This window comes from Trichechus manatus, unplaced genomic scaffold (genome assembly GCF_000243295.1).
Source record: "Trichechus manatus latirostris isolate Lorelei unplaced genomic scaffold, TriManLat1.0 scaffold00280, whole genome shotgun sequence".
Classification (NCBI taxonomy): Eukaryota; Metazoa; Chordata; class Mammalia; order Sirenia; family Trichechidae; genus Trichechus; species Trichechus manatus.
The window spans coordinates 1,331,222-1,357,226 of record NW_004444216.1 but is presented as its reverse complement, the minus strand read 5'-3'; the positions used below and the strand labels follow the sequence as shown (position 1 = coordinate 1,357,226).

Below are 26,005 nucleotides of genomic sequence, written 5' to 3'. Positions count from 1 at the left end.
GTCAGATTTAAAACTATAATAATTGAATGTTTAGTAGGTGAATGAATTTTAGAACCTGCAATCAAACCCATAGGGAAAAATGAAAATAAGACAAAAATTAGATAAAGACATCTGACAGTGAAAAATATTTAATACAATTCCTATTTCCTATCTTTTCAGGGCTGAGTCTGAATTTTAATATTTTTCCAATATCCTAACTGGAGTATTTTCTGCTGAAAGAGTTATTGAAAGATTGACTAGCAGACTTTTGATGTACCAATAAATATTTATGACCTGCTGACTGTATTTTTATATTATTCATTGACTAAGTCCTTAGATCTCTGGTTTCCTTAGACCAGTAATTAGAGAATGTGAAGCATGAGTTTATGCTTTCTCTCTGTCAGCATAACATGGTTAGAATTAAAGCTGGAAATAGGTACCAATCACATGCCCTCAACAATTATTTATGAAGATAAGTTGGCATGTCTGTGTAACTATAATTAGGAATATAATGTACCAAAAACATATACTATGTATCCATGGGTTCATGTATTTAGACCTAAGGAAACTCGTTCTTCCACAGTTAGCGAATGAGCTAGTCAGCCCTTCCATATTAAAACCAAAAAACCAAACCCAACACTATTGAGCCGATTCTGACTCATAGTGACCCCAGTGTTACAGAGTAGAACTGTTCCATAGGGTTTTCTTGGCTGTAGTCTTTACGGAAGCAGATTGCCAGGCATTTCTTCAATGATACCACTTGGTGGGTTTGAACTGCCAAACTTTGGATTAGTAGCCAAGAGCAAATGATTTGCACCACCCAGGGACTTCCTTTCCATGCCGTTGTGTGCTGTCGATTTGATTTTGACACATAGTGGCCCTATATGACAAAGTAGTACCATCCTATAGGGTTTCCTAGGCTGAAATCTTTGTGGGAGCAGATCGCCAGGTTTTTTCTCCCAAGGAATCAGTGGTGGGTTCAAACCACCGACCTTTCTGTTCACAGCTGAGCACTTTAACTGCTGCACCACCAGGTCTCCTTTCCTTCTGTATTAGGAGTTATTAAAGTCATTAAGATTTTCCACCCTGATTTCACTTAATCAAAACACAGTCCCCTTCCAACTGGTTCTTCTGTCTTTCAGAATACGTGAAAGCCAGATTGTCAGAGCATAAGCATTTCATCAAATATTTTAAAATGATTTCATAGTTTTCTTTATTGAACTTATTAGGTGTTTATGACTTCAAGGTTGTATCCCTATGGGATCCTCTTTGTTAGGCATTTTGTTTCTGTTTTGTTTTGATTTGCTTGTTTTAGCAATTGGGCAGGCTGACTAGCCCATTCAATTATAAGTAATTCCATCGCTGGGTGATTTCTTTATGTGGGCTATAATTTGTGAATAAAAATGAAGCCGTTATGTCATGATAAAATATCATGTATGTTTATGTTATGCCAAAATATCCGTTTCATTAATGCCCTCAATATGTGATATTAGGGAAACAAAGTTCCAAATGGTTATCTATCAGCATCAACTTGAAAGCAATGGGTTAAATCTTAAGAGGAGTCCCTGGATGGTGCAAACAGTTAATGAACTCAGCTGCTAACTGAAAGGTCAGAGGTTTGATTCCACCCAGAGGTGCCTCAGAAGAAAGGCCTGGAGATCTTTAAAAAAAAAAAATCAGCCATTGAAAACCCTTTGGAGCACAGTTCTACTGTGACACACATGGTGTCATGGATTAAATTGTGTCCCCAAAAATTGTGTGTCAACTTGGCTAGGCCATGATTCCCAGTAGTGTGATTGTCCACCATTTTGTCATCTGATGTGATTTTCCTATGTGTTGTAAATCCTACCTCTATGATGTTAATAAGGCAGGATTAAAGGCAGTTATGTTAATGAGTCAGGACTCAATCTATAAGATTAGATAGTGTTTTGAGATATAGAAAAGAAAATCGAGTAGAGAGACACAGTGACCTCATTACCAGTAAGCAAGAAGAGCCAGGAGCATACATCCTTTGGACCCAGGGTCCCTGTGCTGAGAAGCTCCTAGATCAGGGGCAGATTGATGACAAGGACCTTTCCCCAGAGCCAACAGAGAGAGAAAGCCTTCCCCTGGAGCTAGCACCCTGAATTCAGACTTCTAGCCTCCTAGACTGTGAGAGAATAAATTTCTCTTTGTTAAAGCTGTCCACTTGTGGTATTTCTGTTATAATAGCAGCACAAGATAACCAAGACTCATGGGGTCACCATGAGTTGGAATTGACTCAATGGCAGCTGGTAAAAAAGTTCTAAGAAATACCAACTAGCTAAATGAAATGAAACTTGAAATTTCATAAATTTACATAATCAAACATCCATATAGTTGGAAGACAAGCCTAAAAGTAACCCCAAACATGCTACAAATCTGTTGACTCTGCTGCTTTGTAATTGTGAAACTTGGCTTCTCTAAGCCTTGATCTCCATTTCTTCTTCCATAAAATGGAGACAATATATTCTCAGGTTATTTTAAGGATTATTGAGATGAAGTCTGTAAAGTGCTTGGCAAAACTCTTGGCATACAGTGAATATTCTTAGCACATAATAGCAGCTATTATTATTATTATTAGCCAATTAGTCATTACTTCTTGACCTCCAACAATGTATTTATTCAGTAGAAAGGATTTAATGGACTATTTTGCATTACCTAGACCAAATTAAAAAAAAAGTCGAGACTATCTGAAACTTTCACTTTTCAATTGATCTGTCTGGCACCTTATGGTTAAGATTCTTGTGTTTTACTATATTTACAGGAACTTGAAATATTATTAATACTAAAGGAGCTCACTCTGGTGGCACAGAGGTTAAACGTTCAGCTGCTAACCAAAAGATCGGTGATTCAAACCCACCAGTCACTCCTCAGGAGAAAAGACCAGTCGATCTGCTCCCACAAAGATTTCAGCCTAAGAAATCCTATGGGACAGTTCTACTCTGTCCTATAGGGTCTCTGGGAGTCGAAAGCGCCTCAATGGCAACAGGTTGTTGTTTTGTTTAATGCTGTAATTATAAAATTAGTACTAGATTCAGGTTTAAAAAGCAAGAAATTTTCATTGTTTTTGACTCTTTCATTGACCATATTTTGCTGGAATGTAAAATGTATTGTAACCTGTAAATGAGCAAATAAGCATATAAACAAGTGGATCAGTTTCATGTCTATTCACAAAGATACATGTTCAACAGGGGTAGCAAGAAGTAGGGGACAACTTGAAATCTTTGATGATGATTCTCTACTGACTTACTGCAGTCAACCTCAATATGATATAATAATTGTAATGCTGGGAAACAGCAGGGGATTAGATTATTTTTCTCTGAGCCGTTTGTGTGTTGTGTCTGAGAATAGAATAATCTCCCATTGTCTGCAGGGATTGCTTCATATTTTCCTGAAGCTCAGACTTGTGACATTATTCATCCCCATACAAATCTGTGCACCGTGTCTGGCACAGAGAGGATAGTGGTGAGGTGCACACCCTATGGCGGAAGCCCCAGACATATGATATTATAAGGCACCATATTGATTTCCCTGCCTCTCTCTATAAACCAACAAGATTAGTAACTATCTTTCTCTGGTTTCCAAAATTTCCGTGCAGCCAAGACAAATGATTTCTTCCCTTTTGCCATGTGGTTGAGGGATTTTTAATTGGCAATCTTTGGTGTGTATGGCCCAATGAGAAGGCTGACTTCTTGATACTTGTATAAAATACGGCTCTTTCAGAAACTGAAATTGGAAATAAAAGTGTCCAGCTTTGGATGATCAGAGTCTGTCAGTGAAGAGCCGTATCTGCCAAGTCTGTTTCCCTATTAACCAGTTGCAAGGGCTCTCTCCTCAAACCTTGGACCAGTGGGTATGCAATATACACTCACGTTTTTAGCATAGCACATTTGTTCTTTCTGCCAACCATTTTATGAAGCTCAGCAACTTAATGCTGCACCAGTTCAGAAATCCATATGGGAGAAATATTCTGTCAGCTCTCATTTCAGTGAGACAGCGGGGACTCTAATTTCTCACAAATGAAAGAGTGGGTAGACATAACCCAACCTGTTACATTACCAGTTAAGGACTGTTGATTGGCTTGCAATGGAAGTGTCAGAACACTTTCCAGAAATACTACATAGAGTGAAAGAGATCTAGGGACAAGAGCCTCCCTGACTGAGCCACCCCACCTATAGACCCCACCCCAACCCCGGTTCTGGGTGCTGGGGACTAGCACCAAGCTGACATTGGAGCAAATAGTATGTTTTTCAAAAGCAGTTCAAGAAAACAACTTCACAGGATGTTATCTGGAGTCTTAAAATAGATTTTTTTTTCCTCTCTTCAATATCGGTTTCACAGTATCAAAAACTAAATTATACTTTCTTCTGACTAAAAAGTCTGCTTCTACCTATCTTAAAACTGTGCATCAGTCAGGTAGCAAACAAATATACAAAAAAACTTCCAACCATTTGGCAGGAGGCAGTGGTCTGAAATGAAATGGATGCGTCAATCCTTTTTATCTCTCTCTCCTTGTTACTCATTTTTCTTGTGCAGTCAAAGCTGCAGGGAACTGACAGTTGTGGGCAGAGTAGAATAAACTGTTGGAAAGCATGTCTGTGGACAGTTCCCAGCTCCTTCCCTACAAGCTGTCCCCGATCATTTTCAGGGGAAGTTTTATAGCCATTTTATGTACTGTGGTAGAGTAAGGTCAGAATATGGTGATGGGTTGTGCCACATTGACCTCTGGGAGTCATTTTTGTAAAAAGAATCATGCTTGTTCAGAAATAAAGTTACTGCTGTTTGAAAGTAAGCATGGGTATTGTTACATATCTACGTAAATTGATTAATCTTTCCTATGAGATGTTTCTGTAACTTATGTTGTCTGCATAGGGGGTTGTGTGTATTTGAGCATATTTCTGTGATGCTTCTGCCCGCGTGTGTGTCCGGAGTACACAGGAAAGGACATTGAGACTCTACAATACGTTTGTATCTTGTTCTCATAAACCTTCATGTCCTGCAAATGGCTTTAAAACCATTTTTTAAATTCATTTACTTTATTATTATTATTATTCTAGTAAAATCATAAGTTCTCTTCAGATACGAGACCTGTGGTCAGAAACATATTTGTCATTTTTAGTTTAAAATTTATTCCATTCTTTTAGAGAAATGACAGATTCACTGACCGTTTTATGCTACTGAATTTTTAAAGTGAGCAAGCTGTTTAGAAAGCCTCACTCTTTGGAACTTTGCAAGAAAGTGTTTTGCGCTTTCTTTTTATGGTTTTATTTATAGTTTTAATCTTAAGTGTTGTTTCATGTTTGCCAGATCAGCAAACAATCAGTGCCTTTAGATTCTGTTAGAATTTGTTTTCTTTCTCCTTTCCAACAAAATAAAATGCAACTGTTTAGATATATCTTACCACTCTATGCCAAACACAAAAGAAATGTAAATAGATGGTCATACTAATTCACATCTGCCGGGAATTAATTGTTGGATACGTTCTGGTTAAGCATTTTTTTTTTGAGCAAAGCTTTTAATTAGGCATCTGCACCAGGTCATATGGATGAAATTATAAAATGTGACTAGGAAATCCTTCATTCTTTTGAGAAATAGTGGCTAAGCCAACATCTTGGTATCCTTCTGTCTTTGGATCCAGTGTTGGAATCACCCAGTGCTTTTATGGAAAATCAGAGAACCTCAGGTTAAGCCCCCAAAGTCTTGTCACTTATCTGGTTAACGGCGCCACTGATATTTCCAAATATCTTTTGTAGTGCAGTAGGAGAACTTTCCACATTCTCACCAGATTTAGGAAAGTTTGAGTGCACCTTAGAAATGATCTTTTCTGACTTCTGCGTTTGCATGAAAAGAAACTCAATCAAGAAAAGATAAATTGCTTGTCTAAGATCATATAGCTAGTGAAATAATTTATGCTAGAGCTTATATTTCTTTTTTTATCATTTATTTTATTCTTGTTGCTCTTTAGAATATACATGGCAGAACATACACCAATTCAACAACTTCTGCATGTACAATTCAGTGACGTTGATTACATTCTTCAAGCTGTGCAACCATTCTCACCCTCCTTTTCCAGGTTATTCCTCCCCGTTAACAATTCACTGCCCATTATTCTCCTATCTAACCTTTTAAGTTTTATTGTCAATTTGATCCCATATAGATAGATCTTAAAAGAGCACAGTGCTCAAGGTAGACATTCTTTCCTAGTTAAGCTAAATGATTGTTTGGTTTTAAGAAGACTTCAGGGGATATTTTTGGCTTAAGATTTGAAGATTATCTCAGGGCAGTAGTTGCAGGGGTTCATCCAGCCTCAATGACTCCAGGAAATCTGGATTCCATAAGAAGTTGAAATTCTGTTCTGCTTTTCTCCCCTGTTGATCAGGATTCTTCTATATAATCTTTGATCAAAATGTTCAGTAATGGGGGAACATCTAGCTCAATTGGCATGACACAGATTATAAAGACAATGCTCTACATTCTACCTTGGTGAGTAGTGTCTGGGGTCTTAAAAGCCTGTGAGCGGCCATCTAAGATATTACTCTGGTCTCATCCCTTTGGGAGCAGGAGAGAATGAAGAGAACAGGATACAAGGAAAAGATTAGTCCGAAGGACTAATTGTCCACAGCTACCAAGGCCTCCACCGGACTGAGTCCAGTACAGCTAGATGGTGCCCGGCTACCACCACTGACTGCTCTGACCAGGATCACAACAGAGGGTTCTGGACAGAGCTGGAGAAGGATGTAGAGCATAATTTTAACTCACAAAAAAAAGACTAGATTTACTGGCCTAAAGGAGACTGGAGAAACCCCGAGAGTATGGCCCCCAGACACCCTTTTAGCTCAGTGGTGAAGTTACCTCCGAGGTTCACTGTTCAGCCTGGGAGTGGCCAGGCCCGTAAAACCAAATGAGACTAACGAGGTACAGTAGTCCAGTGACAGGGGCCAGAAAGCAGAAGGGGACAACGAAGCTGGTGATAGGGAACCCAAGGTTGAGTAAGGATATTGTTGATGTGTGATTGTTAACCATTGTCATAGGGCAACATTTGTAGTAACTGTTAAATGAGAAACTATTTTGTTATGTAAGCCTTCATGGGGGGGGGGGAATGTTCAGTAATGGTAGCTAGACACCATCCAGTTCTTCTGATCTCATGACAAAGGGAGCAGTTGTTTGTGGAGGCATATTTCTTGATGGTTACAGAGTCTTGTGGGTTACAGTGACCTGTCACCTCCCCAGCCTCAGTTTTCTTCAAGCCCTCTCTCAAACAACATATTTTGGAAGACCGCAGAAAGTGGACCAGCTATTGCAATGGACTCTCCTGTTTGCAATGATCTGCTTCACTGCCTCCCTCCATTAACTTTGCTAATCAAAAGAATATTGCAGTTCGTGTCTCAATTTCCACATCCTAGAATTAAAGATATTTTACCCGGTGTTTTGACTGATACGATTTGAGAGGCATCAAAAGAGTATCTAAATCAAAGTATTTCCTAGGCTGCTTGAAATTCTTAGCATTTGTATTGAAGTCCTGGGTTCAACACCTGAATCTATCCTAATTATCAGTGTGACCTTGGAGAATGCATTTAACTTCTTCTGGTGTCAGTTTTCCCATCAATAAAGTGCAAATAATAATGCCTTTCTGACACAGATTAAGTAAAACTGTTGCCTTTGAGTCCTTTCTGACTCATAGCTACCCTATAGGACAGAGTAGAACTGCCCCATAGGATTTCCAAAGTGCAGTTAGTGGATTTCAACTGCCAACCTTTTGGTTAGCAGCCAAGCTTTTAACCACTGTGCCACCAGATTAAGAAAGGATTAGATTAAATGATGTTTGTAAATTCCAGACACATATTAAGTATACTAAAGTGCTAGTCACTAGGAGCAGAGACGCTCCAGGTGCTGTTAATTTGGTTAAATGGATTGAAGAATTATGCTGTTGGGAAAGAGTAATGCACAGGAAGAAGTAATTAACACTCATCAATAGAACGTGATCAGAAAGGTGAAGTTGGTCTTGAAGGGTAACGAGGAGTTTGTCAGCAGGCAGAATGCAAGGGGAGAACATAAGAAAAGAGCACAGAGGCTGGAAAGAACACAGCTTGTGGGGGAGCGCAGCCTGAAGCTTGGACCAAATGAAGCGCAGAGTAGGTTGGAAAAAGACAAGAGATGGTGAAAATGTGGACCGAGGACCTCATATGCCATGCTAGAGAGCTGGGACATGATTCTGTCTATATGAGAAGGCATTGAAAGGCATTAAGTATACAGGATCTGGGAGCATAGAATGGAAAATGGATTGGGAAGTAGGTGGAAGGTGGTACCCACTGACATTAATGCCCTTAACCTGCAGAATATTCACACCCTCCTGATTCCTGAGCCGGTCCTGACCAGAGAGGGGCTTTATTAGCAATGGCCCATCTATTCCTAGAGGCCAATAAGGTGTGAGATTAGGAAACTCCAAGATCTTGCACAAGCTCAATGAGTCATGCTGTATGCCTGGGCTTCCCTCTCCTCCTTCCTTATGTCTTACCAGCTATGACATCAGGAAAACCACCTAAGAGACTATTGCAGAAGTTCACACTGTCAAAGAGTAATACTGCATACTCTGTTAAAGCAAAAGCATAGGGTTTTATTGAAGGCAAGAAACAGCTTAAACTGAGGAAATGCACAGTCCACAAAGTGAAACCACAATGCTCCAAGGTGGTACAGTTACAAAGGCATATTTATATGGTAAAATCAAGAACTAACAATACAAAATTTCTGAAAGGTGCTTGATGATTCAGAGAAGTGGGAAGTGGGATATCTTGAAGTGAGGATCTTAACATGATTGGTTTAACGAGTCTTTGTTGATTAGTTACTACTTGGTGATTGGAGAAGGTTTACAGGGTGGTTGCAAGACATTCTTTTCTGGGAACATAGAGGTTAGATACACTGTTTGTATCAAGGCTCCTTGGAAAAAAGATGACAACATTCTTTCTTAGCTCGGTTACAAACAAAATATTTCCTTTGAGTTATAGATTGAATTGTGTCCCCCAAAAATATGTGTCAACTTGGCTAGGCCATGATTCCCAGTATTGTGTGGTTGTCTACCATTTTGTGATTTGATATGATTTTCCTATGTGTTGTAAATCCTACCTCTATGATGTTATTGAGGCAGGATTCAATCTACAGGATTAGGTTTATGTTGAGTCAGTCTCTTTTGAGACATAGAAGAGAGAATGGAGCATAGAGGAGTAGGACCTCATTACCACCAAGCAAGAAGAGCCAGGAGCATGAGTCCTTTGGACCCAGGGTCCCTGTCCTGAGAAGCTCCTTGACCCAGGAAGATCGGTGAAAAGGACCTTCCCCCAGAGATAACAGAAGGAAAAAGCCTTCCCCTGGAGCTAGTGCCCTGAATTTGGACTTCTAGCCTCCTAGATTGTGAGAGAATAAATTTCTCTTTGTTAAAGCCATCCACTTGCCGTGTTTCTATTGATAGCAGCAGGAGATAACTAAGACACTTAGTTACAAGAGTAAGTCTGTATAAAGGCTACAAGTTAACAAAAACAGTAACTTATTGATCCCAAGTCTGGGCTAGCAGTCCTCACCATCAAGCACCCCCCAGTTTAGGACTTTTACAACACAGTAGACGGTAAGGGCCTGACCTCAGGTGGTGGTAGTAGGAAAAGAAAGGAAGGATCAATTGAAGAGACATTTAAGGTATATAATCCAAGGATCTTTGTCTTAGAATATGAGAATGAAGGAAATACCTTAGGGATCATCTGGTCCAAATCCTCTCTTTTTATAATAGGGCGCCTGGTTCATAGTAGTACTGTGTAGAGTAAACCTTTGTTGAATAAATGAATAAATAAATGCGGCATAAGACCCAGAGACCTGTTGACACCACTAATTACTGGCATACCTAGGAAGAGAATATAAACCTCCTGACTTCTAAATCAGTGTTCTCTCCATTTTGCCACATTTTGTCTCATAATGTGTAAAAAATGATTAAGGCATTGTCTAGACTGTATTTTAGTGCTATAACATAACTTGATTCACCTCATTTTCATACACAAATGTCATTTATAATGTATCACATAAGAATTAATTAAAATTCTTCTGATGAAGGTATTGTATCCTGCCTCTTCTACCTTTCATAACGTAAGTATTTGTTTCTACATTTCTGCATAATTTGATGGGTGTCTGCAAGACATGTTTAAAAATCAGTACCATCATGGTAAGGTCCAGAACCTCCAAGGTGGAATTCTCCTCCAATTGGTGGCTGTGTTTGTAACTTTCACTCTAAGTAGATCATTTGGGAATTTAGAAACTGCTTAAAATTATTCTAGGAGAATGACTCTTCTGTCTTTATGAGGGACAGAAAAATAGGAAGTAGCCTTGATTTAAAAAAAGAAAGAAAGCAAGGAATTATATTTAGGTATAAGGAAAAATTTCTGGGCAATAAGGGACATAGAACCCTGGAACAGATTTATTTATTGGGGAATCGGATAAGATTCTTATTTGCTTGGGTGTTTACTGCCTGACCTTTTTTCAGTTTGTGATATAGTTGAGGATAGGCCAAGACTCGCCTGTCTGGAAAATCTAAACTCTACTCCTCCACCACCACTGCACAGTTCAAACATGCCTTTGTCCATTTGAACCCTCCACCCTAACCTAACCACATTGTATTTATATTCCAGACGATAGTGAGGAATCTAAGGATACTTTCATGCAGCACTAGTCTTCCTTGTTGGGAAACTGTGTATTCAGTTGCAAGACTGCATATACTGTCCTCTCACATTTTTATATAAGAAAACTACCAAATAATTTAATAAAATTCAGCAGTTTCTTTTACTTTTTTTTAAATTATAACTATTCTTTGTCATCCTTGGGATGTTTCTTTTTCAAATCTTTATCAATAATTCATTAAAATTTCTGATATATGTATTACTGTATATAGCATTATCATGATGCTTTACTGTTAACATTTTCACATACGTCATCTCTTCCCTATAAGATAGGTAGAATAGCTATTATCTCCATTTTAGTCATGAGGAAACGAATGTTGACTGACTTGCTCAAAGAGCAGCTCAAGGAAACCAAGATTCAATTCTCTTGGTCTGTCTCATAGACTACAGTGTTTCATTTGGAGAATAAATTTTATCAAGAGCAGTCATTTTCAGTTTGACTGAGGTGGTGAGAAGCACACCCTAAAAGTTCATGTCAAAATGTATTATGTGTATTTGTGGGAATTATAGAGTCGAATGAAAATGGATATTCAATATTATAATAAAATTATTAATGTTATTATTACGAAAAACCAAAACTAACACAAGCTTTAGAAAATAAACTCAGTCAAATCTTATTAGCTGGAGAGGAAACTTATAAAATAGAATTTTTTCCATGTAGAGTATGTAATTAGAATCCAAGTAGTCAGTGAGAATTGTTTTCCTTTTTTCTTTTCTCAAAAATCTATATGAATTAAAAAAAAAAAAAAGAGCTTAGAAACACTAAACTGTGGTCAGTAAATTGAGCTATGAAATCTGTTTCAGTTTTCTTCTGACTAAATCTTTTGCTCCTTTCTCTATTCAATGAGAATGTATCCTAAATACCTAAAGCGTTCTCCACTTAGTAATGATGCTGCTTACATGTATGTGAGAAAACTCGCAACAGGCAGAAAACTACCACAAAGGAATAAAGTCTGAGACAAATTTGTATTCCCAAGCATGAGATGGGAGTAGGCTAATTAGGAGTAATAGAAGATATCTTTGAAGACATGAAGAGGTGAGGGAAGAAATGGGTTGGTTGGGAAAGAAAATGCACTTGAGAGCAGAGGAATAACAGAAGCCAACTAAAAAGCAAGTAGCAAGTTGTAAATTCTGAGTAGTAAAGATATCAGCTTCACTAGAATGATAACTTATTATGTGAAGATGAAAGCTGAAAAATTAATTGGCAAGACATTTTGGTAAAGAATTTTACACAGTAGGTTAGAGATTGAGTAGTTTGAACTTAACAGAGTAGAATTTAGGATAAGTATGGAGAATGAAGTAAATTATTCTAGTCTGGTCCAAAGTGGTGGTTAAAAAAGGAAGACAAGTGGTGAGTGAGAGATTCTGAAAAGAATCCTGAAAAGATTCTGCTGCCACAGTGACCGGCCCTGTGAAGATGTCAGATTCGTCAGTCTCACCAAATGTGACCAAAAGGCCTAACTAAGGTCAACAGCCTTAACCCATCTGGCCTAAACATCGCCTGAAGTGAATGACCATATAGGAAACAGGAAATACAATAATGAAAGGGTGCATTTGACTTTCAATATAAATGTATGATCTTATTTTTTATTGAGAACCTTTCTTTGGTAAAAATTAAACTTGTTTTCACAAGCATGATCGCATTCTCACGGTGGCCCTGCAGAAAAGAAAAGGGAGGAGATATTTTAATTCCCACTTTATAAAAGGAGAAATTGAGAGACAGAGAGATCATGGGACTCTTCCAGTTTTCCCTCTAGGCCAACAGAGTCAGGGCTAGAACTTGTCTTCTGATGGCATCCCTTTCCGTGCTCTGAAGCCCAGTCTTTTCCAGACTTGGCATGGCACTGTCAGTTGACATATACCAGGTGGCTCATATTTTTATTCAGCAGCATATAAATGACATCCATACAGCATAGTCTATAAATACCCTACTCAGTCAGTTCTATCTGAACAAGCAAATGTTTGCTTACATCTCCATTTATAACAGTTTTTGGCATGACACATTATCCAGGTACCTATATATTTTTTAAAGTGGGCAGTTGAGTACTGTCAAGTTGTTAGATAGTTTTATCCTGTCATAACTGACTGCTTCATCTTTTACATTCAGCAAAGCTTCTGTGTAACTCCATAAAGACATTGTTGGAGGGCCCTTTATCACTTGCTTGCTTGATGATTTGAAAAATTGCTCTGAGTGGAAATTATCCATAAATTTCAAAACGCAGTCTTACTAAGAACCACAAATAGTCCTCATTTTGTTACTAAATAGTAAGATCACATTAAAATTCAAAAATAGATACCATTAATCACTATAATTCAAATAACTACTCTTTAGACCTGACAGGGAACCTTGAGAGCTTTAAACATTACCCTTAGTTCTTTTTTCCTGTGAAATTCTGGCAGAACAGAAAGAGGGATAAAGCATGCTTGGGAGCTGGGAGTTGTAGTAATTAAAGTTAGGGGGAGCCTTAGAGGAAAGCGATATTTGTAACCTCCCTGCCTCTTACTTGCCCAATCAAGAACCCACCGTTTCCATACTCATCATACTCAAGTCATCCTTACAAGTATGACTGATCCTACTGAAGTCATACTTGGGTATGACTGTGGTGAGAATGTCTTAATTTTATTGAAGTATATTAACCAAGGACAAAATAATTACTGAAATACAATCATCCTTTGCATAATAATTTACAGCTTACAAACCCTTTCACCTGCATAATCTCATTGTTATTTCCCATAACCCTGAGAATTTATTATTATTAGTGTTCTACCTTACTTCTAAAGAAACAGAGTCACAGAGCATTTAAGTTAGTTCCTTAGAAGTCACACAGCTAGTAGGTGACAGAACAGAACTCAGACCAAAAAAGTCTTTTGATTCCATGTCCCATATTATATCTGCTATACTGGAAGTCTCCCAAATTTACAGAGAAGGGTGGATCAAAAATGGAGCTGAGCTGCAATAGTCAGTCTGTAAAAAGAAGGAAAAAAAAAAACTAACACAATAGGAAACAAATGGACAAATGAGATGTACCGAAGAGGAAACCTGAATGACCAGCAAACATATGAAAAGATGCTCACCTTCACTAACAATTGGGGAAATGCAAATTAAAACCACGATCACACCCAGTAGATTGGTGGAGATTAAAAATTCTGAGAATAGCTGGTATTGTGTCAGATGGGGAGCAATGAAAATTCTGATAAACTACCGATGGGAGTGTAAATTCATATGAACTATTTTGTTAATCATTTGCCATTATCTTAAAAAGTTGAAGATGCATATGGCCTATAACCCAGCAGTTTTATGCCGAGGTACATATCCCAGAAAAAGTCTCCCACATGTGCACAAGGGCCATGGAAAGTAGTTCATAGAAGAGTTATCTTTAATAGCCAAATATTCACAAGAACTCCAGTGTCCATCAACTGGAGAATGAATAAATAGAAATAAATAGTGATTTAGTCATTCAATAGTGACTATATTGCAGTGAAAATCAATGAACTAGAGGTACAGGTATCAAAATAAATATCACAAATATATTTTGGAGGGAAAATTACGGAAGATTAATATGTATACCATTTATAAAAGGTTTAAAAATATACAAAACAATACCAATATTATTTAGGGATACTTAAGATATTTCAAAAATATAAAGAAATACATGAGAATAATAAACCTCAAATGCAGGACAATGGTTACCTTTGAAGGGGCAGCGGGGGAATGCAAGTATGTGTGTGGTGAGGTGCCACCTGGGGCGGGGCGGAAGGGGGCTTCAACTAATATGAGCAATGTTTGAATCATTAAGCTGAATTGTGGTACACAGGTATTTATTATTCTTTTAATCTTTTTAATGCCTAGAATATGTAATAATATACTAACTTTAAAAATAGAATTGGGAGGAGAGACAGAATAGTCTGTATGAATCAGATGCTTATCTGCGATTCTGCGAACCAATTGAAAATGCTGCCCAAAGCATCCCAGCTGCCCCAGTCAAACGAGGAATCACAGGAGCAGAGATGGGATGTCCATCCTAACTCAGTTCTGAGTCCTGGCCCAATGTGGCAGCCCGCACGCCGGCATCCTGTTTGATAGACATAATTGAAGAGTGGAGTTCTGTCTGACTGATCACATGGTCTGTGACATTTACTAGAATCAGAACTAACCTGTATCCCTGATATTGTTTGTTTGGCTTTTCTGTCTCTATATCCTTAGCATTTTCAAGTAGTTCTCTAGCATTTGGGAAAAGTGAGTGTTAATGAGTGTATGTTGTTGATGGCACTTTACTTAAGATTGTTTTCTTCATAGAATGATTTATTTTGCAAGTGCATTTAATGGAAAAATAATTTTATATCATACACCAAAGAAGGGCCAGAAAAATATTCCATTCTGAAAGTTCAAGTCTGTTTTTGTTTTCAATGTTTGCAGTCTTGACAGGCAAGCTCCCTAGTCAACTCTATCACCATTTACATCACCCATTTCAAACTTCTCCTGATAAATCGATGTCTGTTCAGTTACTCATTTGACAATCTGTGAAAACATGTCTTTTCATCCCTCATATATTCCTTAGCACAGTCAGGCATGATCTCAATTTGCAAGTTCAATTCTCAAATATTATAGTTTTTGAGGATAAAAATATCAATTCATGATAGAACAGTTCTCTAAAAATAAATTCATTATTCATACATAATTGAATTTTTTATAAAAACAATTATCTCAAGCAACCATATTTTTCTACATTTTAAGAAGGAAAATTTGTTTTTCTGAATATATTTTATAATCAATAATTTGCATTCAGGGCATCTTTAATATCATAAAGTTAACTTCTAACCAATTGACCTCTGCAAACCTGTGATAATTCACTGGGGAGATAAGGCAAATGCCTTTACTGCAAATGACCAACAGAAATACCAATTTATCTAAGATCAGAGAATGAGTCTATGGCAGCTTCCTGATTGAAAGCCAGAGTCCTAAATCCACATTCTCTCTTACCGACAATCATATTAATATTGGTCTACGTTATCGAAATCCACCACGTACCAGGCATGGTGCCACGAACTTTTCCAGCATTCTCTCATTTCATCCTCACAATAACTTTACAGATAAGGAACTGTTGCTCAAAGCAGGTAGGTACTTGCCCAAGATCACACTTCTGTTAAGTTGTAGAGTCAGGATATGGACCCAGTTTCTTGATCCCAAACCTGTGCCCTTGACCTTTACTTGTGTATATGTGGGACCTTTGCAATTACACCTGCTATACATGGAGAAAATAAGTGGGCAAAATATTTTCTTTTTCAGAAAACAAGAAAAAAGGCAGTTGACTCAGTCAAGTGATACCAACTAAAAATCCCAAATACCAGGGCTTTTTTCATCCAAAACTCATGACCACCACTTCTCAATAGTTTGAAAATTCTATTAATTGAATTGCCACCCCAGAAGATGGAAATGAAGATGACAAAGAAGCATAAGATGTATGCTTCTAACCTTTTCTTTCTGATCATTTCTTTCTGAACATGAAGTTGTTTCTGTACTTGAAGAAAAACCAAATAACATTTTTTTCCAGCATTTGATCATTGTATTTGTTGGCAGACCAGTTGTAACCTTGAGTCACCTACAGTGAATTTAAATATTATTCTAATTGATTTTCTCACTGCTTACTGAGAAATAAAGCACTTCTTCCACTAGTCTCATAAATAATTCCATTCCTCATTGTCAGCATTAATTGAACTTACCTCATGTTGTCACTCTCTTTCTTTTTTCCTTGCAGGTGATGTCATTGTCTATATTAATGAAGTTTGTGTCCTTGGACACACTCATGCAGATGTAGTCAAACTTTTCCAGTCTGTTCCTATTGGTCAGAGTGTCAACCTGGTGTTGTGTCGTGGATACCCCTTGCCCTTTGATCCTGAAGATCCTGCTAATAGCATGGTGCCACCCCTTGCAATAATGGAGAGGCAACCTCCAGTGATGGTCAATGGAAGACATAACTATGAAACATATTTAGAATACATTTCTCGGAACTCACAGTCTGTTCCGGATATAACAGATCGGCCACCTCATTCTTTGCATTCCATGCCAGCTGATGGCCAACTAGATGGCACGTATCCACCACCTGTCCATGACGACAATGTGTCTATGGCTTCCTCTGGTGCCACCCAAGCTGAACTTATGACCTTAACCATTGTGAAAGGTGCCCAGGGCTTTGGCTTCACTATTGCTGACAGTCCTACAGGACAGCGGGTGAAACAAATACTTGACATTCAGGGATGCCCTGGCCTATGTGAAGGTGACCTCATTGTTGAGATCAACCAGCAGAATGTACAGAACCTGAGCCATACAGAAGTAGTGGATATACTTAAGGACTGTCCCATTGGAAGTGAGACTTCTTTGATTATCCACCGAGGAGGTAAGATTAAAACACTGGCTTAGCAATAAATATGTGGGTAAAATAGTAGAAACTGACAATAATACTGTAAAATGGAGGTTTCTCTTGGAGTTGAATGATATTGTAATTTTTTTAAATAAAGGTAAAAAAAGAGAGAAAAATATGAGTCCAGGGAGCTGAGTTTTTGAATTTTTAGAACATATTTTTTCCTTTTTTATATTAAGTGCAATAATAATAGTGCTTTCAGTCTTACAAATTTATGTTGATATGAACTTGGCGGTTGATATGAACTCGAAGATTGAATCCCCAGTTATGAATGGTTTATATTCCAAAAGTTTATTAATGAGAACTCATATTGCTTGCTCATTGATTTGATTAAGAAACCTGCCATTTCTCATGGAAGCAATGCCCTGAATTGTAATTAGGATGTCAGGCTAGCAGTTAGAAACCAGTTCATACCCAAGTATAGTATTGATAATCACTATAAGGACCTTTGGGTGTGTCACTGTAGGAAAATCTTTTTAGAATTATGAATAGGGTTGCTCAGAACACATCTTCCACTACTACAGGACTGCTCCAGCAACAAGTAGCCATAGTGATGCCTATGGCCTGGGATGAAAGTTGTGGAACAGGGCTAGGGCAGAAATTCTGGGCTGGGTATTCTGGGTGAAGGATAGAAATGGAAGCAGTGAGGACTGTGGTAGGAGCTCTGAGCCCTAAATGTTTCTTCTACCTTCTCGGAGGGGAAAGAAGAGGGGTTGCTGACTCACTTTTCTGCTACTTTGCTGTTGATGATCAGTGAAGCTAGGAAGAGGAAGAAGGGAAGGGGACACAACAGCAGAAAGGATGCTTGAAAACAGTATAAAGGAAAAGGCTCAGGCTAAGTCCTGTTTTCTCACTTAACGATTTGAGGACTTAGAACATTTAAAATCCATGAGCTTCAGATTTCTCATTTATTGTTGTTGTTATTAGCTGTCATTGAATCAGCCCCAACTCATGGTGACCCCATGTGCAATGGAATGGAACACTGCCTGGTCCTGCGCCATCCCCATGATTGGTTGCAGATCAGATCGTTGTGTTCCATAGGGTTTTCATTGGCCAATTTTCTGATACAGTGGGATAATAATATTATCTAACCTGACAGTAATGAGCCCTGCTGGCTCAGTGGTTGAGTATACCACTGATAACTGAAAGGTTTGTGGTTCAAACCCACCTAGCAGCTCCTCAGGAGAAAGATGTGGTAGTCTGCTTCCGTAAAGATTACAGCATTGGAAATCCTATGAGACAGTTCTTCTGTGTCCTATAGGGTCGCTATGAGTCGGAATTGACTGGACGGTAATGGAATTTTTTAACCTGATGGTAGTGTCCTTAGTATTGCATGGCCTAGAATAGGTGCTCACTAAATATCTGTTGAGTCTAAATCAGCACTGAGGCTACAGCTGGGATGGGTCAGGAGAAGGAGTGCTGTGAGGAATTCATGTGTAAAGGGCACACACATGGCAAGCATATATGATTTCCTACTCAAAGCACTAAAAACAGCATGAAAGCCCTATCAATTTGAAATGCAAGTGAAAGTAGTCAAAGCTGAAAGAAGCATCTTTTAACCTTTTGGTTTATTTGGCCTTCTCTGCAGGTTTTTCCGCTTCAAGGAGGTACTATATTGTTAATTCCTTCTTTGAAAATGGATGCCAAATTATTAGGCATTTGTGAGCAATGCTGCATGAATTTATGTTTTATGTATTATGTTCCTGTGTTAGAAAGGAAAATTAATATGGTAGCAAAGCAATCTTACATTTACTTCTTAAGGCATTGCTACAAAATAGCACTTGAATTTTCATATTAAATATTGACAGTGCATTTTAATTTCTCCCATTGCTTGTCAAAGATTAAAACAAATATTCATTAATTAAAGAGCCATATCTTTATAATGTTCAGTGGAAAATCAAATCTTTGGTAAAGGTGTATTAAAAGGTATAGCTGAAAATCACTGGGCAGTATCCACTGTATGATTCATAGAAACAAATTTAGGCATATTTTATATATAATGGTTTTTTTAAAGCCATGGCCTAGCAGGAGAAAGAACTGTGAAACCTTTAAATTCTTTCTTTAGATTATTGCAATATGTACATTTTCTGAAAAAAATTTTATTGTATGTCTGCTATCAGTCAAGTGCTAGGGGTCTCTCTGTCTTTCTCTCATTAATCAGAGTTTTGTTTGCATTGTGTTTGGAGTGAGAAACTTCTTTATTTTGTGGGGTTTTTTTTGGAGGGGGGATTGTATAGAATTGCAGAATATAGTACTTTGTGAGGCTTAAATATTTCTAGTCAAAAACTTCTTGTGAAATAACAAAAACAGGATTGAACAGATCAAATCACATTAGGTATACTGAAGTGCTTTGTTATATCTAAGGTAGAAGTTTAATGTCATTTTTGCCTTTTGTCTTGGTGATTCTACAAATTTATAAAGGCCTCATGATTGTGGGGCTATTTTTTTTCTTCATCATCATAACTCTGAGCAGGATAGATGCAGATACATTGAAGTTGGCTTACAAAAGTACTCCATTTCTTCTTATCAGGCGTAAGTTGTCTTGCCAAATGGCATGCCAAAACTTGTCTTACCTGTTTGGACAAGGGGAGCATTGCTGTCTGGAAACTTGAGCACCTCTGGGTTTGTTAGGCAATGGTTTCTGTGCAGTTGTTGGTAGCTGCACTGAATCAGATAACAGTTCATTCATCAGACTGTATGCCTGTGAGGTTCAACGACTATAGTGGTCAGAGTAGCAACCTTTAGACAAAAAATTAAACATCATTTACTAAAAGAGTCATTTTCAGTTCATACTTTTAGAGGGAACATAGTGTTTGAAGACCACCTAGCCTTGGTTTTTTCAGTGCTTTTCAAAAATACTTCTGCTCATCAGATTTCAGAAAATCATTAGGCAGTATTATTAATGGTGCTTATAGTTATAGCCTGTGGAGCATTTAGAATTTCTAATGCAAGTGCATGTCTAGGTTGGGAGAGGGAAGGGAACAGCAGAAATAAAAGTCATAAAAATGGAATGGAAGAAATAAATATTTGGGAAAAAAAAAAACTATTTGTGATACCCCAAATTCCCACAATTTGCACTCATCTCTCTGAAGTTACTAGCAACTAGCACCATGTTTTTGTGATGACATTGACTTTGATTGTCTTATTATAGGCTACTTGTACTTGCTGTGGCTTCATTCAGAGAAGCATAGGTTTTCAAGAGCAGATTTATACATGTGTGTCCTTAAATCAGGGTTGTGGTTGGTTGTTTTTAAATACATACTAGGATTTCTTATTTATAAAGTAATAATATACATGGGTTTTTTAAAGCAAATAATGTTAGACGGTATACAATGAAAAGTAATTTTCTCTCCTATCCCAGACATTCGGTCCTATTCCCCAGAGGTAAACATGTTTTTTGTATGCATACATCTAGAAATTTTGTAGCCTTTACTAGCATATATATGAATATATAAAGTATTTTAATAAAAATATGATATTATACATATGTCTTATGGAAAAAATTTTGGTTGCTATGGTGTATTTCATTTATTTAACATACATCATTGTGGTATAATTTACATAACCATTAATTCACCAACTATAAATATACAATTCAATGATTTTTTGTTAAAACTATATAGTTGTGTAACCTCACCATAATCCATAGAATATCCATCATTACAAAGTGCTCCTTCATGCTCATTTGCCGTCAGTCCCCACTTACATCCCCAGCCTGAGGCAACCACTAATTCTGCTTTCTGAATAGTTTTGCCTTTCTGGAAATTCCATATAAATGGAATTATACAGTATATGGTCTTCTTTCATTTACATAAAGGCTTCTTTCACTTAGCGTAATGCTTTTGAGATTTATCCATGCCGATGCATATATGAGTAGCTTGTTTCTTTTTATTGCTGCGTGATAGTGTGGTAGTAAGTAGTCCATAGTATGGATATACCACACTTAGTTTATTATCCATATCCAGTGGATGGATATTTGAATTGTTTTCATTGGGACATTTATGAATAATGCTGCTATGAAAATTTGGGTGTAAGTCTTTGTGTGTCCATGTGTTTTCATTTTTCTTGGGTACATACATAGGAGTGAAGTTACTGAATTGGATGAAAAGTGTATTTTTAACTTTTTAAGAAATTACCAGTGTTTTCTAAAATGGCTGTACCATTTTATATTGCCACCAGTAATGTGTGAGGTTTCCAGTGTCTGCACATTGTTGGCAACCCTTGGTATTGTCAGTCTTTTTTATTTTGGTGAGTGTGTAGTGATACCTCTTAGTGGTTTTAGTTTACATTTCTCTAATGACCATTAGATGATGTCCTTCATCTTTTCATGTGCTGTTAGCCATTTATCTATCTTCTTTGATGACAAGCCTATACAAATATTTTGCCAGTTTGTATATTGGGTTTTTTATCTACTTATTATTAAGTTGTAAGGGTTCTTTATATATTCTAAGTACAAGTGCTTTATGAAATACATGATTTGAAAATATTGTCTCCCAGTATGTGGCCTGTCTTCATTTTCTTAATGGTATTTTTGAAGCACAAAGGTTTTTTGTTTTGATGAAACCCAATATATCAGTTTTTTCTTTAATGGATCATTTTTGTTTGTTGATATTATATCTAAGCCAAGATTGCAGGAATTTTTCCTGTTTTCCTCTAGAAGTTGTATCGCTGTGTAGCTCATACATTTAGGTCTATGAACCATTTTAAGATCATTTTTGTGTATAATGGGAGGTAAGGGTCAGTGTTCACTTTTTTTTTTTTTTTTTGCATATGGATACCCAATTGTTCTAGTACCATTTGTTGAAAACACTATCCTTTCCCATTGAATTGCCTAGGTGCTTTTGTCAAAAATGAATTGATCATAAATATGAGATTTAATATCTAGACTCTATTCTGTTGCATTGATTTATTTGCCAATCTTTATACATACTCTCTAGATTACATTCTCTAGATTACTGTAGTTTTATATAAAGTCTTGAAATCAGATAGTGTGAGTCCTCCAACTTTTTCCTTTTTTATCAAAATTAATTGGCTATTCTAGATCCTTTTCATTTCCGTATAAATTTTAAGGTTAGCTTTTTAATTTAAAAGAAAATTAAATGACTTCCTCAGATTTTGGAGTTACGTGGAATCTGTAAGCTACTTTGTGGATAACTGCCATCTTAACATTGAGCCTTTCAATTTGTAAATGTGATAAATCTCATTAATTTGAATCCTCTTTAATTTCCCTCAGCCACAATTTTTAGTTTTCAGTGTACAGATCCTATACTTCTTTTGTTAAACTTATTTTTAAATACTTTTTTATGCTATTGCAAATGAAATTGTTTTCTTAATGTCATTTTCCAATTGTTGCTAATATATAAAAATACATTTAATTTTTGGTTTTGGTCTTGTATATTGAAATCTTGTTATACTCGCTTATGAGTTCTAGGAGGTTTTTTTGTAGATTCCATAAGATTTTTGAAATAGATTGTTATGCTGTGTGTCTTAGGCTGGGTTCTCTAGAGAAGCAAAACTAGTAAAGCATATAAATATATGTAGAGAGAGATTTATATCAAGGAAATGACTCACTTGGTTGTAGCGGCAGGAACATCCCAAGTCCGCAGGTCAGGACAGAGGCTTCCTCTGATTCACGTAGCCGCAGGGGCTGGCGAACCCAAGATTGGCAGACAAGACCGCAGGTAAGCTCAAGTCCCAAAAACCAGAAGTCAGATGAACGGGAGCTAGCTGCAGGATCCAGGGTGAGCAAAAAGCCCCTGGGCCTTGCCAGAATGTCTGCTTATATTCACTGCAGGCCACACTCCCAAGGAAACTCCCTTTCAACTGACTGGCTGCTCAAAGCAGATCCTTTCATGGGGGTGATCACATATCAGATCTCAACAGGGAAGTGATCACAACATTATACAACTGCCAAAACACTGAGAATCATGGCCCAGCCAAACTGACACACAATCTTAACCATCACACCATCATATAATAAAGACAGTTTTCTTTCTTTCCAATGTGTATGCTTTGATTTTATTTTCCTTGTCTTATTACAATGGCTAAAACCTCCAGTACAATGTTGAATAAAAGTGATATGAGTAAATATCTTGCCTTGTTCTCAATTTTAGGGGGAAAGCATTAATCTTTCACCAGCAACTCAAAAGATTAGATAGGAAACTTAGGGGCAGTGAGTTTATGTTAATAGGGGAGAAAAATTTGGAAAAGGAGGGTGAGAATGGTTGCACAAGTTGAAGAATGTAATCAGTGTCACTGAATTGTACATACAGAAGTTGTTGAATTGGTTGATGTTGTGTTGTGTATATTCTCAATGTCATGGATTGAATTGTGTCCCCCGAAAATGTCTGTCACCTTGGTTAGGCCATGATTCCCAGTATTGTGTGATTTTCAACCATTTTGTCATCTGATGTGATTATCCTGTATGTTGTAAATCCTACCTCTATGATGGTAATGAGGCAGGATTAGAGGCAGTTATGTTAATGAGTCAGGGCTTAATCTACAAGATTAGGTTGTGTGTTAAACCAATCTCTTTTGAGACATAAAACAGAGAAACCAGCAGAGAGACATGGGGACCTCATACCACCAAGAAAGTAGAGCCAGGGGCATGCATCCTTTGAACCAGGGATCCCTGCACTGAGAAGCTCCTTGACCCAGGAAGACTGATGACAAGGACCTTCCCCCAGAGCTGACAGAGAAAGAAAACCTTGCCCTGGAGCTAGTGCCCTAAATTCCGACTTCTAGCCTCCTAGATTGTGAGAGAATAAATTTCTCTTTGTTAAAGCTATCCACTTGTGCTACTTCTGTTCTACAAGCACTAGATAACTAAGACACTCAACAACAACAACAAAAATAAATTAAAAAAAAAAAGTTTGCTAAAACTCATTAGTGACAGCATATGGCCTGGACTTTTCTTTGTAGGGAGATTTTTTAATTACTAATTGAATTTATTTACTTGATTTAGGTCTATTCAGATTTTCTATTGCTTTTTTAGTCAGTTTTGGTAATTTATGTCTTTCTAGGAATTTTTACAATTCATCTAAGTTGAATTGATTAGCACAAAGTTTTTAAAGAAATTTTATAAAATTCTTTTTAAGAACCATCTTTTGGATTCATTGACTTTTTCTTGTTTTTCTGTTTTCTATTCTGTTGTTTTTCACTCTGATCTTTATTATTCCCTCCCACTACTTACTTTGTATGTTGTAAAAATGGTGTGGCAGGGGTGTCTGACTTCTTCTAATATCAGAAGGGGAAAGGAGAATCAAGATCAACAGCCCAAGGCTGATTCCTATGAGGTGGAGGTCAGATATACTTCCTCTCTTAAATCTTTTTACCAGTTCTGATATCAGCTGTCCCTCCCATGGCACTCTCTGCTTCTCTACTGGGTTCGATAATTTGTTGCAATGGCCACACAGAAGTCACAGATAATACTCACGATTATGGGGTTTATCAGGGAAACAACATTACAATTCAGGATCAGGAACAACTCAGGATACAGTTCTTCAGTCAGCACAGTTTCTCAGTGGTGCCCACAGACAGGCCTCTCCCTGGCCTTCAGCCTGTCACCCCTTGGCCCCTCAGCCCCTCAGGCCTCTTGGGCGGGGCCAACCTCTGCCCTGCTTGAGAAAGTGTTACAAAACTCTTTAGATCAACCAGTAAGTACCCAAAGGCAACCCACTCCACCAGTAAGCCTTGGCCTGAAGGCACCCAGTTTTCTCACTCCGCTCAGTGAGCCGAGAAGCCCACTGCAGTGTCTACTGCTAGTCTCCTGGTTCTGCTGCCTCTGCTGCCACCGTTTTTCTGCTGCTGCTTCTTGCCATCTCTCACCATCTCCAGTGTTACAGCTTTCTCTCTCTCTGTCTCCTGGGTCTAGGAGGTTCTCAGCTCAGGAATCCTAGGTCCAAAGGACGTGCTCCATTCCTAGCTCTTCTTTCCTGGTGGTAGTGAGATCCCCCCTTTCCACCTCTGGGATGGCTTGTCTTAAGCCTAGCAGAATGGCAAAACTGACCAATCCCCTTGCTAGTGTTCCATACAGCTTATTTGCATGATCCCACCCCCATAAGGGTGCCATATACCTTATTTGCATGGTTAGCAAGCTGTCCAATCCCCTTGGTAGGCCACAAGTGCCTTATCTGCATAGTCCCACCCAATCATTTGGTGGGGGTTACAAGACCATGGCTTGAAAGGCCATATGAAAGCAACTCATCGCACTGCATATGTGCTCTATTTTTCTTTTTCTGTCTTCTTGAGTTGAAAACCTAGATTAATGATTTTTAGATCTTTCTTTCTAATATAAGTGCTTAAAGTTATGAATTTTTTTCTAAATACTTCTTTAGCTGTAGTCCCTAAATTTTGATATGTTGTGTTTTCCTTTTTTCATTCAGTTCAGAATATTTTCTCATTTCCTTTGCAATTTCTTTTTGGACCCAATGGTTATTGAGAAATGTGTTGTTTATTTTCCAAATATTTAGGAGTTACCTTTTTTTTTTCCTGTTGTTTATTTATAATTTAATTTTGTTATGGTCAGTGAACATGTTTTGTATGATTTCCATCATTTTAAATATATAAAGACTTATAATATACTATACTATACTATGAGCCCTGATGGTACAGTGGTTAAGAGCTCAGGCTGCTAACCAAAAGGCCGGCAGTTTGAATCCACCAGCCGCTCCTTGGAAACTGTATGGAGCAGTTCCACTCTGTCCTATGGGGTCGTTATGAATTTGTATCTTATACTATACTATATTATATTATATGTATAGAGACTTGTATTATATGTGCCTTGCTTTTTTAACTTAACAATTTATCTTGGAAGGCTTTATGTATTAGTTCAGAGATATGCTTCATTATTTTTAATAACTTATTTAATCAGAT

The 26,005-nt window shown here is 37.6% G+C and overlaps 1 protein-coding gene across 1 annotated transcript in view; it reads left to right on the top strand.

Moving 5' to 3' along the window:
• Positions 1 to 26,005, top strand: part of MAGI2 (membrane associated guanylate kinase, WW and PDZ domain containing 2) — a 650,884-nt gene that overhangs the window by 378,704 nt on the left and 246,175 nt on the right. The window contains exon 9 of the mRNA XM_004390069.1: positions 16,469 to 17,107. Coding sequence (XP_004390126.1) covers positions 16,469 to 17,107 — 639 coding nt within the window. The remainder of the gene's footprint in view (positions 1 to 16,468; positions 17,108 to 26,005) is intronic.